The sequence below is a fragment of the Trichoderma camerunense genome (genome assembly GCF_050948025.1).
Source record: "Trichoderma camerunense strain CBS 138272 chromosome Unknown V8C40scaffold_8, whole genome shotgun sequence".
NCBI classification, from domain to species: Eukaryota; Fungi; Ascomycota; class Sordariomycetes; order Hypocreales; family Hypocreaceae; genus Trichoderma; species Trichoderma camerunense.
The window spans coordinates 599,080-615,835 of NW_028145362.1; the positions used below are offsets into that span (position 1 = coordinate 599,080).

At 47.3% G+C, this 16,756-nt stretch overlaps 9 protein-coding genes across 9 annotated transcripts; 4 read left to right on the forward strand and 5 right to left on the reverse strand.

Moving 5' to 3' along the window:
• The first annotated feature begins 510 nt into the window (after positions 1-510).
• Positions 511-1,477, forward strand: V8C40DRAFT_243943 (uncharacterized protein). The gene is made up of 2 exons (XM_083215539.1): positions 511-1,282; positions 1,337-1,477. The coding sequence occupies exons 1-2, from the start codon at positions 594-596 to the stop codon at positions 1,404-1,406; spliced, it is 759 nt and encodes a 252-aa protein (XP_083073590.1). The 5' UTR covers positions 511-593; the 3' UTR covers positions 1,407-1,477.
• A 266-nt stretch (positions 1,478-1,743) lies between these two features.
• On the reverse strand, positions 1,744-3,110 carry V8C40DRAFT_265413 (aspartic peptidase domain-containing protein; the record flags this gene model as incomplete). The annotated part of the gene is made up of 2 exons (XM_083219654.1): positions 1,744-2,741; positions 2,801-3,110. 2 exons carry the CDS (start codon positions 3,108-3,110, stop codon positions 1,744-1,746), a joined length of 1,308 nt encoding a protein of 435 aa, XP_083073591.1.
• A 569-nt stretch (positions 3,111-3,679) lies between these two features.
• On the forward strand, positions 3,680-5,666 carry V8C40DRAFT_287104 (cytochrome P450). Its single transcript, XM_083222646.1, has 5 exons — positions 3,680-4,212; positions 4,262-4,361; positions 4,419-4,487; positions 4,542-5,144; positions 5,206-5,666. Exons 1-5 carry the CDS (start codon positions 3,853-3,855, stop codon positions 5,628-5,630), a joined length of 1,557 nt encoding a protein of 518 aa, XP_083073592.1. The 5' UTR covers positions 3,680-3,852; the 3' UTR covers positions 5,631-5,666.
• A 1,347-nt stretch (positions 5,667-7,013) lies between these two features.
• Positions 7,014-9,012, forward strand: V8C40DRAFT_213403 (general substrate transporter). Its single transcript, XM_083212136.1, has 2 exons — positions 7,014-7,400; positions 7,488-9,012. Exons 1-2 carry the CDS (start codon positions 7,244-7,246, stop codon positions 8,966-8,968), a joined length of 1,638 nt encoding a protein of 545 aa, XP_083073593.1. The 5' UTR covers positions 7,014-7,243; the 3' UTR covers positions 8,969-9,012.
• On the reverse strand, positions 9,013-10,745 carry V8C40DRAFT_287109 (major facilitator superfamily domain-containing protein; the record flags this gene model as incomplete). The annotated part of the gene is made up of 3 exons (XM_083222647.1): positions 9,013-10,066; positions 10,125-10,511; positions 10,578-10,745. The coding sequence occupies 3 exons, from the start codon at positions 10,743-10,745 to the stop codon at positions 9,056-9,058; spliced, it is 1,566 nt and encodes a 521-aa protein (XP_083073594.1). The 3' UTR covers positions 9,013-9,055.
• Positions 10,746-11,230: 485 nt separating this feature from the next.
• Positions 11,231-12,371, reverse strand: V8C40DRAFT_213421 (GFA family protein). The gene has a single exon (XM_083212137.1). It carries the CDS (start codon positions 12,163-12,165, stop codon positions 11,464-11,466), a length of 702 nt encoding a protein of 233 aa, XP_083073595.1. The 5' UTR covers positions 12,166-12,371; the 3' UTR covers positions 11,231-11,463.
• On the reverse strand, positions 12,371-13,408 carry V8C40DRAFT_287111 (uncharacterized protein; the record flags this gene model as incomplete). The annotated part of the gene is made up of 2 exons (XM_083222648.1): positions 12,371-13,272; positions 13,351-13,408. 2 exons carry the CDS (start codon positions 13,406-13,408, stop codon positions 12,728-12,730), a joined length of 603 nt encoding a protein of 200 aa, XP_083073596.1. The 3' UTR covers positions 12,371-12,727.
• A 289-nt stretch (positions 13,409-13,697) lies between these two features.
• V8C40DRAFT_243953 (PRP38 family-domain-containing protein) lies at positions 13,698-14,931 on the forward strand. Its single transcript, XM_083215540.1, has one exon. It carries the CDS (start codon positions 13,740-13,742, stop codon positions 14,505-14,507), a length of 768 nt encoding a protein of 255 aa, XP_083073597.1. The 5' UTR covers positions 13,698-13,739; the 3' UTR covers positions 14,508-14,931.
• V8C40DRAFT_243954 (glutamyl-tRNA(Gln) amidotransferase subunit HER2) lies at positions 14,755-16,622 on the reverse strand. The gene is made up of 2 exons (XM_083215541.1): positions 16,423-16,622; positions 14,755-16,364 (listed from the first exon to the last, which is right to left on the reverse strand). Exons 1-2 carry the CDS (start codon positions 16,547-16,549, stop codon positions 14,965-14,967), a joined length of 1,527 nt encoding a protein of 508 aa, XP_083073598.1. The 5' UTR covers positions 16,550-16,622; the 3' UTR covers positions 14,755-14,964.
• Positions 16,623-16,756: the final 134 nt, after the last annotated feature.

The window sequence follows — 16,756 nt, forward strand, 5'->3', positions numbered from 1 at the left end:
TCATTAGTTAGGTAGAAATTATGTATTTAGGTAACCGATACTTATCGTTTTGAATGTCAAAATGATGAACCAACAATCAACCAACCAACCTAAAACCCAAAGTGATCCGCTTATAGAGAACTCACAATTTACTTGAACTCCATTAAGTATTTTCATATAATAGATGCTGGGCGCCCACTTAGACTCTTAGTAAAGGTTTTCAGTAAATTAACATATGGATCAGATATTAAGGCGATAGTTGATATGTTTGCGGCAGAACTTGAAGTGCATTTCATCATTAAGCGGGCGGATGTACCAAATACATGCTTCGTGTCTGACGACTGATCATTTCTCTTCTTGACTTACCTTACCCCCTGTCCCTGCAGCATTCTTCTAACCCCCTTTGAGCTAGAGCTTATACTAGACTAGTCTGGTGATAATAGTAGTAGCTCGGATTTTCCTAATCGGGGGGCTAGTAAAACAAAGGGTGCCGCTTCACTGAGGTCAAGTGAATGCGCCCTCTTTAGCATACATTGTTCTCGGAGAGTAAATATTAACATTTAAGCAAGAATCTCGCAAGTTGGTTAATTGCCATACCACATTTGAATCATAACATGTCCGCCGAATTGCCTAGTGCCACTGTTGCTGACGGCACCCGCCTTGCGTGCGGGAACCGTTACCTGGAGTTCCTTAGAGCTTTGAGCCCATATCGCAACATCATGTGGCTATTGCCCGCACTCTTATGGCAGGGACCTCGATTTTGGAAGACTCTGAAGTCTGATGCGTTTACTAGAGCATACAAGATGCCTCACTCGATTTTCGCGATCCATGTCGCCGTTTCTTTTATCGAACTCGTTAAATATCACAGACACACCTGGCTGGATCCGGACGATAAACAAACAGCTTCGACGCTTGACGTTCTTTTTTGCGTTATCCAGAGCTGGACCAGTCTTTATATCACATCCAAACATCACCATCTCCGAAAAACAGCAATGGAAGTGACCCGTGCCACATTTCATTGCATGGGATTACAACGGATTCTTGCTACTGGCATGGCTGTATACACTGGCGCATCATATTGGCATGTGGCGAGCATTGCACTGCTGAACAACTTCATCTGGGCGCGTATCATAATTGGTGCTCGCATCGGAGGAATGCGTTGGAGGCAGAGATACGTAATGGGTATCGTAGCTAGCCATTTACTAGGGATGTATAACGGCGATTATCCTAATGGCATTGCAATTTATTGCGGATTAATGTTTTTTCTACTTAATATCGATTGGTGGGCCAAGGGGCGTGATAAGTGAGTTATCTGTTGAACACTATAGATTGTTACTAAATACTGACTTTTTTGAAGCTTTATAGCACGCATATTAAGATACTATGGCTTTGCTACTCCGGCTGATTGGTATGAGAAAACAAGTTAAGATGCTTGGTTTAATTTTTAACTTTTGAAAAAGTACTAAAGCATAGAAATATAATTATTACTTTTAGTTGTGGTGATTAACATAATTAAATAATTAATTATAAAGATAAAATAATACTTCATTATATTTATAAAATATTTTCTATAATTATATAAATACTTATTAGTTTAGCTTAACCTATTTCCTAATATAAACTACCTTATGTATAAATCTATCCCTTGGGAATTTACCTCTTAATACTAACATAGGAGACCAGCTTATCACAGTCGGCAATACCAAACGTATCCTACTATATTCATCAATCAATTAATAATCAGGCTGTAGTAATGGTTGCTGTCTAATAACGAAAATTGAGGCTTGTAACACCGCGGTCTGGAAGTGGAATGATATGGCTTGGCTTTTCGCCTTTGGCAGCTGGCGGAGCAAAACTAATCTCTCCATTGTACAAGTCGAAAACCCAGTAGCCAAACTTTGTCATGGTCCAGCCCAAAATGCAAGCAGATCCTAGATAAGGGCCTTGCGCCGCAATAGTACATGTGTTTGGGTCTGCAGTCGGGCCAAATATGGCGCTCATTGGCCAAATGACGCCTTGGACTGGAATGTCTATTGAGATGTGCTGTCCCTTGGGATGAGCTGGCGATTTCGGTGACGTGAAGCCCACCGTCCATGTATTGTTTGGGTCGTTCTTCGCGTCGCACGGCACCTCATAGAAACCAATCGATTCGTTCAAAAAGGCTCCTGGAATTGAGGTGGCAAGGTTATGATAGACATCGTCCGGTAGGTAAAGTTGGCCATCGCCCATAGAAATAACACAATCGGCGGGCTCCGCAGCGAGATTTGTTTTGGAATCACCATGTGTTATGCTCGTAAGTGACAAGTCCCAGAAGGCCGCCATAGAAGAGCCATTAACCTTGCCAGAAACTGGAAACGTTACGAGTTCGCCTTTGAACTTGCCCGTGTCGATGCCGCCAAACGTCACCTCTCCATCTGGAATGGCCTCGAAGCCCTCATATGGATATTCAGGATCAAGCCACACGCTGAAACAGGCGTTTTCGTAGATTCCTTGCTGTACAAGCGATTCCAAGTAAGTTGGGTACTGCGGGAAAGTGTTTGTTATGACCCCGATCTCGTTGTTTGGTGGGCTGAGGCCAAAATTGCCGTATGGTTCGCGACTAGACGTCGTATAGCCGAAGGTCTGGTTCTTAATTCTGACACCTCCCAGGTGAAGGACTTCAGTGCTGTAGTCTCCATCCTCCGGGATGCCGAAAAGTTCAGAGTCAAAGTGGTATGTGCCTTTGCCGAGAGATTTAAACGAGGTTGAGGCACTGACGTTGTCTTCATTGTATTGTAATTAGCATGACAATCGTTCACTGAACAATTACTTGATAGCTTACATGTAGAACAGAATGATGGAATTTGAGTCTTGCAAGCTTCTGTAAAATTCCCATCGCTTGCGCTATGAATCTCAATATCGGCAAAGTCCGTGTCGAAAGTCAGAGTCTGTATCTGTGGCGGGGTGCCAACTGCTACATCCAGCATCCAAAGACCAGGACGGTACAGCGTACTCTCGGCCCAGGTAAGAGGGAGGGTCACTGGTGCCGCAAACTTCCCGCTCGGCTTGGTAGGATGATGAGCCAGGACAGACATAGGTGCCAGGGCCCCGGTGGTAAGGGCCCAGCCGATTTGGTTCTTGAAGTGTTTCATTTCAGAAAATGTCCAACGAGGTTTACCACGACTGATTTGACTTGATAACTTTATAAATTGGGGCGTCACGCAGTATTTATTGATTTACAGCCGGGATGAAATGTTCTTCATTGACCGCTGCGCTGGTCCTGAAAAATTGCCAAGTACGAGTACAGCCTCAGCATTCGGAGAATTGCATGAACAAGGACCATAGCTAGTGTCGAGTAAGCAGATGTCTTGGCTATACGTGAGCCAAGGTCGCCAGTGAGCACCGCCTTGTACAGCCTATTTGCCTTAGAAAGGCAATTCAGAAGCCTTACTTGTAGCTTTTACCAAATGTAGGAAGTGTGCAGAAGGCGTGAGAAGGTTCCTGAAAAGGAAGTTCCCATATGCCTCTACCTGATAGAGCAATGAATATGATTAACAGGGATCGGCTTTTATACGGCGATAAATATAGCAGCAAAATAGTGAGGAGGGGGATTGCCAGATAGGGAAACGACCGAGGATAGTGGGTTACGCCATAGTTTCCGAGGGGCAAAACTCGTGCAATAATATCCTTAATGGGTAATTATATGGTACGCGTACCTATGCATTCATCGAAGGATACAGAGAGAGAGCTTACGAGCCGGAAGCCACTGTACTATATGTATAAACTAATTGCCAAGGAAAATATTTGTCCGGTTATTACTCGAGAAATAAGCAGTCATCATCGCTACACGTAGTAGTGTGTTTGGGACTCGGAGCAACCCAGAGCTGGCCCAAGATGAACATTTCGCTGGAGAATTTTCAGCTTCAGTCTGCTCAATGGAGTGAACATTTTCAGCCTCAGTCCACCCAATGGATTATTGCCGTGCTAATCCTCTTGGTCGGCATTTACAGCTATGCTTCGTCGTCCAAGATTCCCCAGATAAACGGCAAAGGCTTCTTTGAGTTTTCTAATAAGAGAGCAATAAAACTATACCAATTCAGTGCAACAAATCTGATAGGGGGCTGGTTTCGCGACCACCCGAATACGCCTGGCATGTTAAACACAGAATTTGGATCCATGGTCATTCTTCCTGGGTCCATGGCAGAAGAGCTCCGAAACGACGAGAGATTTAATCTCCGACAGCAACTCGCAAAGGTATTGTACTAGAATGTGTGGATTGTTTATCTATTCTTACAATTTATAGAGTTTTCCTTCTCATTTAGCAGGATTTGAAATTTTCCGTGATGACATAAATAATGAGCTTGTGAGGACTGTCATCATAAAGCATTTTAATAAACAGCTTGGTATGTACCTGGATATCATATTTAACCAATCATCGTAATACTAATATCATTGCATAGTTAAAATCACAAAGCCTCTCGCGGAAGAAACCACGCTGGCACTGGCGGATCTTTTTACAGACGAGAGAGGTGTGTCCTTGGCAAATCAACGGGGAGAAGAACAAAACTGACCTTGAGATCCAGAATGGCACGACGTACCGCTTCAAGCGACAGTTTTACAGCTAGTTTCTAGAATGTCGTCTCGAGTTTTCCTCGGTCCTGAGCTTTGTAGTAATAAAGAGTGGCTACGCCTTACAGGAGGTTACGCCAACGTTATTACTAAAGCATTCCAAGGCCTTCAACGTTGGCCAGCCTGGATGCGGTACTTTGTAAACATATTCGACGCAAATTGCCGAACAGCCCGCGGGTATATGGCCGGCATTAGGAAATTATTACGAACTATCCTTGTTGAACGTCAAGGGCTAAAAGAAGAGGCCATTGCGAAGGGGAAGCCAGTGCCTGAATACAACGATGCGATTGAATGGGTCGCGCAAGAGAGCAATGGACAGAAATACGATCCAGAGCTCGTTCAGCTTAGTATGGCGACGTTTTCCGTTCATACAACAACCGACCTCATGACACATGTACTCGCCGATCTTGCTTTGCATCCAGAAATCATTCAGCCACTGCGAGAGGAGGCAATTTCCGTGCTCCGAGAGAGCGGGTGGAAAAAGGCATCCCTTGATCAGATGATATTATTGGACAGCGTCATCAAGGAAAGCCAGCGAATGAAACCGTTTACTACTGGTATGTTATTAGAAGCCAGCAACCCAACTTATGCCAACTGCAGAAACTAATCATATCCCAGTGTCAATGAGCCGCTTGGCAACGCAACGAATTGTTCTATCTGATGGCACCGTCATTCCAAAGGGTACGGTCACAGCCGTTGACGCAAGTTCAATGTGGGATCCCAAACTTCACGACAGTCCAGATAAATGGGATCCTTATCGATTCTACAACTTACGCAAAGGTACCAAGGAGCAGCAGAGGTACGCCGGATTTGTCTCAACAGCACCAGAGCATCTTGCATTCGGCTATGGCAAGTTCGCATGCCCTGGCAGGTTCTTTACAGCAAATGAGTTGAAGATTGCCTTGATCAATATTCTTCTCAAGTATGACATCAAGTTTGCAGATGGCGTCACGCCCAGATTCATACGCTATGGGATTCAAGGCATCACAGATATGACTGTCAAGTTGAGTATCCGACGGCGGAAGGAAGAGATACCTGTGTAAAAAGAAATACAGGTAATCTTTTTGCTTTCAACATGTATATAGTATAATATGATAAAAGAAAACATATAGGGTGGATAGCTATAAAGACCAAAAGCTTAATCAAAGAAAGAGTTACTCTGAGTCTTCCTACATATTTGCACCGTAACATATTCCTATTTAAACCGCAATACTCCACATCACCAGCTAAGTTTACCCCCAAATCACAATTGCCACACCTATACATAAGAATACAGTGCAACACACTGGGAGAGCATATCTTACACATAAGTCCAACTATCAATCGATATCAATTCTTATTCCCAGCCCCTCCAACTCAGTATTCCTTCTAACTTAATATAAACACTTCTCACAGACCGGCTAGTCCATCCAGCTCGTCAGCGCCTGGTTGGGCGGCTGAGATAACTTCGACTCCCCCAGTCTCAGTCTCGGGGTCAGTCTCGAATACGGCAGCAGTCATCGCGTTCACGGCCAGCCTCACTGTAGAAGAAGCTGTTGATTATAGTCTTATGTATTATTGTAAGCTACATAATACGCCAGGGCGTTGCACTGTAATTAGATGTGACTTCGTAGGAACAACGGTGTATACGCTTAAATGGCTTAAATTAAGCTTTCAAGAGGTTCATTTAATAAAGCGTTATAGCGCCGGGAGCAATCTAGTCCGGAACGACCATAGGGAGTAAAGGTGTTGCTAGATTGTCGACCAGAGCGGTCCGTTGACTAAAATCCTCATCTGCAGCGGTAAGTTTTGGACCTTAAGTACATGTACATATCCTCTTCAAGCGCAAAGCTTAATTTGAGCTATTTGAGCGTTGCAAATTTGCGTAGCTGTAGTGCGCTGTAATGCGCTGTAAGCTGCGTTGCTTAGGTACATGTAATTTGTACGGGATCCCGTGCAGATTAAACGTACGGGATCTCGTACACCACCTATTGGGCGCCTAAAAAAAAAAGGCAAAAAAGAGAAAACCCACTTTGTTTAGCTAGATCCTGCTCGCTTGGATCTCCAGATCTGGCCGCATGCATGGGTCCTATCTCTCAGAGATTGTGCCCTCAAGTTTTCTGGAGGGTTCCATGTCGCTGTTGCTTTCGTTATCAACCGATCCCATTCATTGTGTAAGTACCCGACGTAACATCAGGCGTAGTATTTGTATTAGTATTGGCATTAGTTATTCCCTCTTGCTGTATATCGCCAGGGTTTATCCTGCAATATTGATCACAACACATGCGTAAGAATAGCCTCGGGATTTATCAGCAAGCCCCGGAGTTACATGAGGTTACCAAGATGATACTACTGTCGTTACCAAGATGGAGCCGGGCAGGACCCGCTGCGGGAGGAATATTAAACTGGGACCTCGGCCGAGACTCAAAGATGCATACAAGTAGGCCATTATGCCCGTAAATGCCGTTGGAAAGTTGTCGGCGTTCTCTATCTCATGAGTCCTGCCCTCCCTGTGAGACTGAGTGAGACACTCCTCGCGAAAAAGAGGGGCTATTAAAGTGGTCGAGTGTCTCTCGTAGGATTTGAATCGCTTCGTCCTATTTCTGTTGTAGAACTTTAAATCACAGGTTCTCCTCACTTCGACCAGAGACACATACATATTCAGATTCTCGGCAGCATGGAGACGATAGCTCCTCCTTCGACGTCCGAGGCTGCGGCCATCACCGAGGCTGTCGCCAGTGCCAACAGAGACGAGCATGCGACGACGGTCAGCGAAGCATTGAGGCGGTATCCCACCGCCATATTCTGGGCGATTGCAATGTCGTTTACAATTGGTAAGGCTGGCCTCTCCAAAATTCTGTACTTGGGAAAGTGAATGTTTAGAATGGCTTCGTGTGACTGACTGATGATCATCTTGACAGTCATGGTGGGCTACGACACAATTTTGATGGGCAGTCTCATGGCATATCCCTCATTCGTCGAGAAATACGGCACATACCACCCGGAACTGGGAACCAAAGTCATCTCGGGACCGTGGCAAGTAGGCCTCAGCACAGCAGGATCATGCGGAGGTGTCTTTGGTATGGTCATCAACGGCTTTGTTACCGAGCGATTTGGTCACCGCAGGGTCACAATGGTAGCTCTAACCATCATGACGGGCCTCATCTTTATTCCTTTCTTTGCGCCCAACGTTCACGTCTTGCTTGCTGGGCAGTGTCTTCTCGGCGCAATTTGGGGCGTCTTCTCAATCATGGGGGCTGTGTACTCGTCCGAGATCTGCCCTCTCGTCCTGAGAGGCTACATGACTTCCTTCATCAACATCTGCTGGGTTATCGGCCAGCTCATCATTGCTGGTATCTTGCAGGGCCTCGTCAACAACACCACTAAATGGGCCTACAAAATCCCCTTTGCCGTGGAGTGGGTTTGGCCAGTTCCTCTATTCGTCCTCGCATGGCTTGCTCCTGATTCTCCGTGGTGGCTCATTCGACAGGGGCGAATCGAAGACGCAAGGAATTCCTTGAAACGGCTCTCCAGCGGCCTTGATGACGAGCAAATCAACCAAAAGATCCTCATGATGTACGACACAAACAGACTCGAGCAGAAGATCAAGGCGGACGCCAGCTACTGGGACTGTCTCACCGGCGCCAACCTACGACGCACCGAAATTGCTTGTCTGTCGCTCTCTTCTCAAAGTCTGATTGGGCAATCTCTGGCGTACAACGCTACATATTTCTTCGTACAAGCTGGTTTATCTGCCTCGGATGCCTACAAAATGAACTTTGGTAACATGGGCATCGCTTTTGTGGCAACGTGCATCTCGTGGGTTCTCATGACACACTTTGGCCGGCGAACTGTGCTTCTAAGCGGCTACACTTTCCTCACGCTGGATCTCCTACTCATCGGTATCCTGTCCTACGCTTCGAACAATTCAGCTGCGAAATGGGGTCAGTCTGCTTTGGCACTTGTCTGGCTGGCTGTCTACTCTGCAACTATCGGGCCACAGACGTGGGCTGTTGCCTCAGAGGTTTCAGCGACAAGACTGCGAGCCAAGACGCTCTCCATTGCCGGCGTCATTTACAACATTGTAAACATCGTTGACAACACCATCGAACCATACTTGATCAACCCCACCGAGGCGAATCTAAAGGGAAAGACGGCCTTTGTCTGGTTCGGAATCAGCTTCCTGGTGACTATTTGGGCCATTTTTCGTATCCCGGAGACTCGAGGCAGGACATATGGAGAGATGGACATCTTGTTCGAAAAGAAGGTTCCCGCTTGGAGGTTTGCAACGGCAGAAGTGGTGGATGATATCACCATAATCGGAGACGACGAGGCAGAGGCAAAGGTTGAGGACGAAAAGAGGGAGATGGCAGAGCATGAAATAGCAGCTACGATATCATGAGTTATGACCTTTACGACTGGTTACTATATTAACGATTAGGAATAGATTACGAATATACCATCGCTCTACTCTAGTGCGCTAGATAATTCACAATCCTTCCACTCGGTGCTCTTCATCTCTTCTACCCCATCGCCGAATTTTCTCTCCCCACAGCCAAAGAACGACGGGCAATGGAAAGCAAAAGACAACCCAAATCAGCGCCATCATGCTATTGCCCCAACCATAGCCAAATGTGCTATACAACTTGGGAGCAAATGTTGGAAAAGCAAAGCCAAGAATGTAGGCCAAAACTCGTGTGGCAGCACTAGCAGACGCTCCATGCTCGACAAACTCATCAAGCTGGTAGGCAAGGAGCGTCTGGGGGACAATGACGGTCCCCAACGAAAATATGACGGCGCCAATATCAACCACGGGCCAAGCGACTCTGCGTTCTGCGGCCCAACCATACATGACCAACCCAATAGGAAGCAAGACGATGCCGGATACCAAGTAAGGGACTCGAAACTCTGGTTTCCCCTGACCCTTATTTCGTCGGTCACTCAGACGCCTGTACAACAAATCCATCACTCGACCACCCACTTGGGCTGCAAAGGTCATCGCAACAGCAATGGCAATGTAATGGAGAGCACTGATAGATGGAGTTTGCCCATACCGATCCATAAACATGGTTGCATACGTGCCAAGAAGCAGAGTATATATAGCAAAGCTGAGGGCCATTACAAACGCAATCAGTTGGATTATCGGCCGCGTGAGTAAGAGGCGAACAGGTCTCCAAATGCCTAAACCCAAACGCTTAGAGACCTCTGACCAAAATGCCTTTGTCAGAGCTTCTCGAGGTGTCACGGGCTTTCCCCTGGCTTTGCGACGGAGAAGGGCTGGGGTGTACGACTCTTTTATGTAGAATATACCGACAAGAGTGACGACAGATGTAACAATACTCATGATATGGAAAATCCAAGGCCATTCGATCAATTGCGTGACAACGCCACCCACTATAGGGCCAAGGGCAGGTCCCAGAGAGGGCAACAAAGCTGCTATTGAAGCTGCTTTCCCACGCTCTCTTTTGCCATACATATCCGCCATTGTTGGACCAGTAAGCTATATGAACCAGTCAGTTATCACAGTTGAAACAAGAAAGGAATAAAGGAGTACATACAGTGACGCCGGCACAAGCACCCAAGCCAGCCATCAACCTGCTCAGAATCATCACATTGACAGACTTTCCCACAGGACTTATCGCATTCCAAAGGATATACCACGTATTCCCAGCCACCCAGATCCATTTCCGGCCGTGCATTTCGGAGATTGCAGCAACGACGAAAGGCCCAAACGCGATGCCAAGGAAGTATGTTGAGAATATCATCTGCGCTGATGACATGCCAATGTGTAAGTCGGATGAGATGTCATTTAGCGCTGCCGAGATGATGCTAGCGGTCATGAGCGTTATTAGCTGAGACATGGAGAAAATGATGCCTGTCAGGACCTTGCGCGTAGAAGGCCAATTATACGGATCGTTGGGATCGTCCGGACTATCCCAAGTGCTCTAGGTGGGAGAGTTTGAAGTAAGCAATTGCCGTCTTAATATGAGAACCAAGAATATTCGACTCACTCCATACTGTTGTTTGAGGAGCTCCAGCCTTCTTAGTTGAGGTTCAATTTCAGCATCATATTGCGGTTGTACGTCAGTGCTATTAGCAGCAGCGACTTTGAGATCCGCTCCCCGTTTCTCTTCATCGCAGCATGCGTCATTGCCTACATCTTGAGTTACAGTCGGCATTGCGACCGCAGGCAAATATCTTAACCAAACAGAACTACAATGGCAAGATGATGAATAAGAGGGAGGGCCCTTTATAAGTGTTGACAGTTGCCCTGGAATGTGGATCAGGTTACACATATCAGGTACTTGCGGCGCATGTGGCGTTGTATATAAATCATCGATTGCTTTGGGCGCAAATTAATCAATTATGAAGGCAAAAAATGATAGGCATATGGGCATTCTGACATCTGAAATGAACACTTTTTATCGTTAGTTGAGTAGATGTAGTTATTTCCCGGTATATTGAATCCAGCTATTAGATGATCTGATATGAGTTTTTTCTTCCTTCATTAACTCAACATTAAAATACCAGATGGAACGAAAGATCCAATTGAAGTCTCCAGAAAAATAATACCCCTTTTTTGAAGTACTCACCGATTCGGGACAAGAGCGAGAAGGTTTCGTCAAGTTGACGAAAGCGGAATACAGAGTCTCGCCGAACAGACTTGGAGCAGCATTTCACTTTTAGACTAGCTCATAACAAGTTGTAGTAAAATGTATGTACAAAGTTTTGATAAAATTGGGAAATAAAAACAATTCGATAGAGCAACCACAGTAGCATTGAGTTTCTCTGACAGCGACAGATTTCTCGTGACGATGATTTCCTCAAGTAGTAATCGCTTTCTACAGTAGATATCTATTGGCAAGAAGTAATAACTCAACATGGCAGCTCATGAATCTACTTGCGAATAAACTCGGCCGTCGAAAAAGAGGGGTGAATCGGCCCGTCCATATCCTTAACCACATCCTTAATCCAAGGAACGCCATAGTTGTGCCACAGCTGCCTCTCCGGCTGCATCCACGGCTGCTCCATATCCGCACGATCAACCGTACCAACTACAACATCAATCATGTCTCTGAACTTGAACGGCATAGGATAGACAAGATAGGCAATATTGGTGCCGCACCGCCCACAGAATGACCTGTATATCCGCTTGTCCACGTCCCAACCTTGGACCTTTTCATTTGTCGAGCAAAACACCCGAAGCCATGTCCCAGATGTAGATTCGACGCCAGATAAGATGCCATGAGCTGGCACATATGGCGGTCTCTGGGAGTCGCCCATCACATCATGCGGCGCAAGGCGAAGGCTCTGCATTGCCGTCTCATCGACTTCCTTCATGGGTAAACACGAGATGGTAAACATTTCCTGCGGCGTGAGGCACCATGTCGGGAGGATTGAGCCCGTAGCAGATCGACAGTCGTTACAATGACAGATGCAAATCAGTGGCAGACGTGGTGTTGTTGGGTCTGAAGCCTCTTCAGGCGCATGAACAAAATGAAGAGGGCGTTGCTCAAAGGAGGGGATGTTGATGCGATATCTCACGGCACCGCAGTTGCAGCCGCCATGGATGGTAATTGGCTCATGAGGAAGTGGCATGACGGAATGATACGGTGCAATCCTGCTCAAGTGCGAGCTTTGCGATCGTTGAAAGGGCTGCAAAGCAATAAATGATGAGCGGAGTTCTAAAGGATTGCTAGCCCTTATAGATAATGCAACGTCTCACAAGAGGGGGCTTACGCCCGCATCTTGGAGTCGTTCCAAAGTGACTAGTAAATGTCAGCTGGTAGCATAATGTTAGATTCGCAAAATGGGGCCAGGAATAGTGCGTTGTTAAATAGTATGCTACTTTTAGGTATAGTAATATGTTTCGGAATACTTGTCTTGGCTCATACGTTAGGGGCGGTTGCAATAGAAGTGGTAACAGAGGTGGAGAGAGTAGAGGTTGATAAGATCACCCAGGATCAAAGAAAATGAATGTATTGAAATAAATATCAAAAAAATCCACCATGTACCCAATTCGTATATGTAAGTTGATCCTCCGTAAATGTTCATGTCGCCTTATATCGTGTTCCTCATATATCCAAAAACCAACCCATGAAAATACCCACCCAAAAAGCAATCAAAAAACACCATGGCCTCGCCAAAATTATAGACTATTTCACCACAGCCTTCTCTGGTAGTAGACGGGCTTTTCTGACTGGGCCAGCTTCTTAATCTCCTCCTTAATCAACCTGCGGCGCTCTGCTGCTGAAATCGGGGCCTTGTTCTTAGCCAGCGGATCGGGGTGTTCCACAGCCCACGACTTGTCCTTGACGCTCTTCTGGATTGTTGCAAGCATTGCCAGTTGCTCCTTTGTCGGTTCGCCATCAGGCACGGCAACCTTCTTTTCCTTGTGTTCCTCCTCTTTGTGCTCCGGCTCCGGCTCCGGCTTAGACTCTACCGGAGTCTCCTCCACCTGGATCTCCGCATCCGATACCTTGATCTGGGGCGACGCCAATTCGCGAGCTTCCCTAGACCATCGTTGTGCCTCTGTTTCAATCACAAGCAGCGAGCTTTCATCCAGGTCTGCGAGGGCTCCCCTGAACTCTTCGGGTAGATGCGCCTTGGGAGACTGGCGCGGCCGGATAGCTGCTCGTAGTTCCCGCAGAGTCCGCTGCTGAATGGCGTAACCACTGAGAAACAGAGCGCTTGCACAAAGAAGGACTGCGTGATCAAGAATTAGAAACAATTCGCCTATTTTTTTTACTTGGAATGCTGGTGGGGGGAGAAGTGCAGTCTTACTCATAGAGGCCGTGGCCAGCATGGACACTTGACTCGAGGTGAGGAGAACACGCCGCATATTGAAGCAAAAAACAATGACCAAAAAATTTTTATAAATTTCGTGTAACCTAGGAACAAAAGACTGATGCAAACACGAGATAACGCCTCGTTTTGTTTGATGCCATTCACGTCATGGATAGTCTGAATACACAAAAGACGGGATCTCGCTCCTACTGGGTCGATGATCTGCAAGGATGCGCCCGCCGCCTGTTGACCCAGCAACAATCTTATCGCACCCCGGGCGTTCGAAATCTAGGCGCTTGCAAACGCGACTCGAGCTGCAATTGCGAAATCCATCCCGACGTCATCGTCCCATTCCTAAATCGTTCCTCTCCAGCAATTCCTCAACAATGTCGAAATTCAAAAACGATACCGTCCAGGCCGATGCGCGGCGCTTCCTCGACGACCGCGGCTCTTCTGCGGCCCTGGCGCCAAACGGGCTCAATCCCGCGACAATCATGGAAAAGGCCGTCAAGGACCGCATCGTTGACTCGTACTTTTACAAGGAGCAGTGCTTCGCCCTCAACGAAGCCGACATTATCGACCGTGTCGTGGAGCACGTCAATTTCATCGGAGGAACGCACGGTGCCTCGCAGAAACCGAGTCCTTTCCTGTGTCTGGCGTTCAAGCTGCTCGAGCTTGCTCCCAGCGATGCGATTCTGAACGAATATCTGTCTTATGGAGGGGAGCACTTCAAGTACCTGCGCGCGCTGGCGTGCTTCTACGTGCGGTTGACGAGACAACCGAAGGACGTATACCAAACGCTGGAGCCGTTTCTGGAAGATCGACGGAAATTGAGGCGCAAGGCGAGGGCGGGCACGTCACTTACATATGTGGATGAGTTTGTGGACGACTTGCTCACAAAGGATCGAGTCTGTGCAACAAGTCTGTGGAAGATGCCGAAGAGGGAAACGTTGGAAGATTTGGAAATACTGGAGCCCAGGGTTAGCCCATTGGGAGACCTTGAAGACCTGCTGGAAGAAGACGAGGAGGAGAATAATGACGACAGAGAAAATGGGGAGAGGGAAGAATCTGGTGAGATTTCAGAAGGGGAGATGGAAGTGGACAGAGATGAAGACCGAGACGACGATCGGAGAAATCGCAGCAGATCGCCTTGAACTATGCGTCTGAGCATCGATAACTCGGCCAGTACTTACGACTCAAACATCAACCCGATCCCTGTCCAATCCAGTATTAGGCTAAGCAAAATCTTCATCACTATACTTGAAGGAAGATACGGCCAACCATGTGCTTACAACCAACCCTCCTGGAGCCCATTTGCCAAAAGGTTGAAACCGGAATGGCCTCTACCTGGATATTTCACATGCTAATAAGCGGTTCGAAATTATACGGACAAGATTATGAGCGATCTTGACTTGTTCCAGAGAGAACTATGAGATTGAGAGGATACCCAAGATTAGCTGAATGGTATATAGCGGCTGGTCTCACCCAAACAAATAACAATAATGTAGATGATTCATAAAGTCATCAAGTATATATATAATACAAGCCAAATCTAGCAACATCCCTTTCCATTCAAAGGGGTATCCAAATTTATATATGTTCAGTTATTTTTCACGCCGCCATCAACTTTACCACCTTGTCTGCCAATGCCAATAGCCTCCTATCGTCCCAATATTGAGCAATCAACTGAAGTCCAGTGGGAAACTGGTGGCTCTGGTCGATCTTGACCGGAACACTGACGGCAGGTAGACCGGCAAGACTAGCCGGTACAGTAAGGACGTCGTTCATGTAAGCGTCAATACTGCTTCGCTTCATAATGTCGCTCAGCTTAGGCGGATACGTTGGCGCAGTTGGTGACAGCAAGAAATCCACCTGGGCAGGACCCTGCTTGTCTTCCAGGGCAGTATCGGCAGACATTTCGCTCAGATCAAACTGCCTCGGTTCGTAAAGCGGGTTATCCAACTTGAACACTCTGTCAAAGTCCTGTTGAATAAGCCGCCGTATCTTCTGGGCTTGGATAAAGTAGTTGTCCATGGCTTCAGAGCTAAGACTATATGTTCCCAGGAGGATTCGACGTTTGACTTCGGCACCGAAACCAGCACCGCGAGCTTCAGAGTACAGAGTCTCTCCAGCTGCATCTCCTTCAGAGCCGCGGATACCATATCGTACTCCATCGTATTTGGCCAAGTTAGATGATGCCTCGGCGGGGGCGAGAATATAGTATGCGCAAAGGGCCTCCTTCGTCGAAGGAAGAGACACGGGAACTATGCGAGCGCCCTGCGACTCTAATGCTGAAGCAGTAGCAGCCCAAGCGTCACGTATCGCGGGGTCCAGTTCGTCGATGTTGTATTCGACGGGTACGCCAATGGTTAGCTGAGATAAATTTGGTAGGGCTGCCGGCGCAGCTTTTGAACAGCGTTGACGGGTCTCGACACTCAATGACGTGGGATCGCTGGGATCATGCTCTTCATACAGCCTCGTATCGAATACCAGTTGCCGGATAGACTCGACATCTCGTGCAAGTAAGCCAATGGTGTCCAGTGAATTTGCGTACGGAACAACGCCAAATCTCGAGAGCATGCCATAACTTGGCTTGTACCCAACAATACCAGTATAGGCCGCCGGCAACCTAACTGAGCCGCCAGTGTCTGTGCCGAGCGCAATGTCTGCATCGTTGAGAGCAACTGCAACGGCACTGCCTCCAGAGCTGCCTCCAGCAGACACATCCTCACCAGCTGGTGCTAGGGGATTTCGGACCGGCCCATGGATAGAGTTTACAGAGTGTGATCCCATTCCAAACTCGTCCATATTCGTTTTCCCAACGACAGAGGCTCCGCGTGCTCGAAGTTGGCGAACAATGGTGGCCTCAAAGGGAGAGGCATGCTGGCCTAGGACTCCGGAAGCGCATTGCGTCGGGAACTCTTCCGTGGCAATGTTGTCTTTTACGGCCAGTCGGAAAGGTTTCGTATCGGATTTTAGTACTGGAGGTGTAGAGCTTGGCTGTAGCTTGGCTGTATTCGCGATCTGTTAGTCAAAGTTGAGGCTTTGGATATCCATGCAGAGACTGACTGCTTCCCACAAAGTGGTTAAAGGTGCTCTGCGACCGCCGCAAAGGCAGTTGGCCAATGGACCTGCTACAGTTCAGATACCATTTTGTCCTTGCCAGAGCACCACGGCGAACAACAGCCGCCGTCATTGTTGAATTCAAACCATCAAAAACGCCGTCAAAGAGTTGCAAGATTTTGAAGCAAAGGCCGAAAAGAAGTGCGATGATATGACTGCAAGTAGCGGCATCTCGTTAGTGGGTTTGGTGGGGTTCAAGTGCCAGGGAAGCTCCCCACCGTTAGTGCCAGGGACTAGCCTCTGCCTGTTAATTCCACTTTATTTCTCCAGCTGTGCTTTT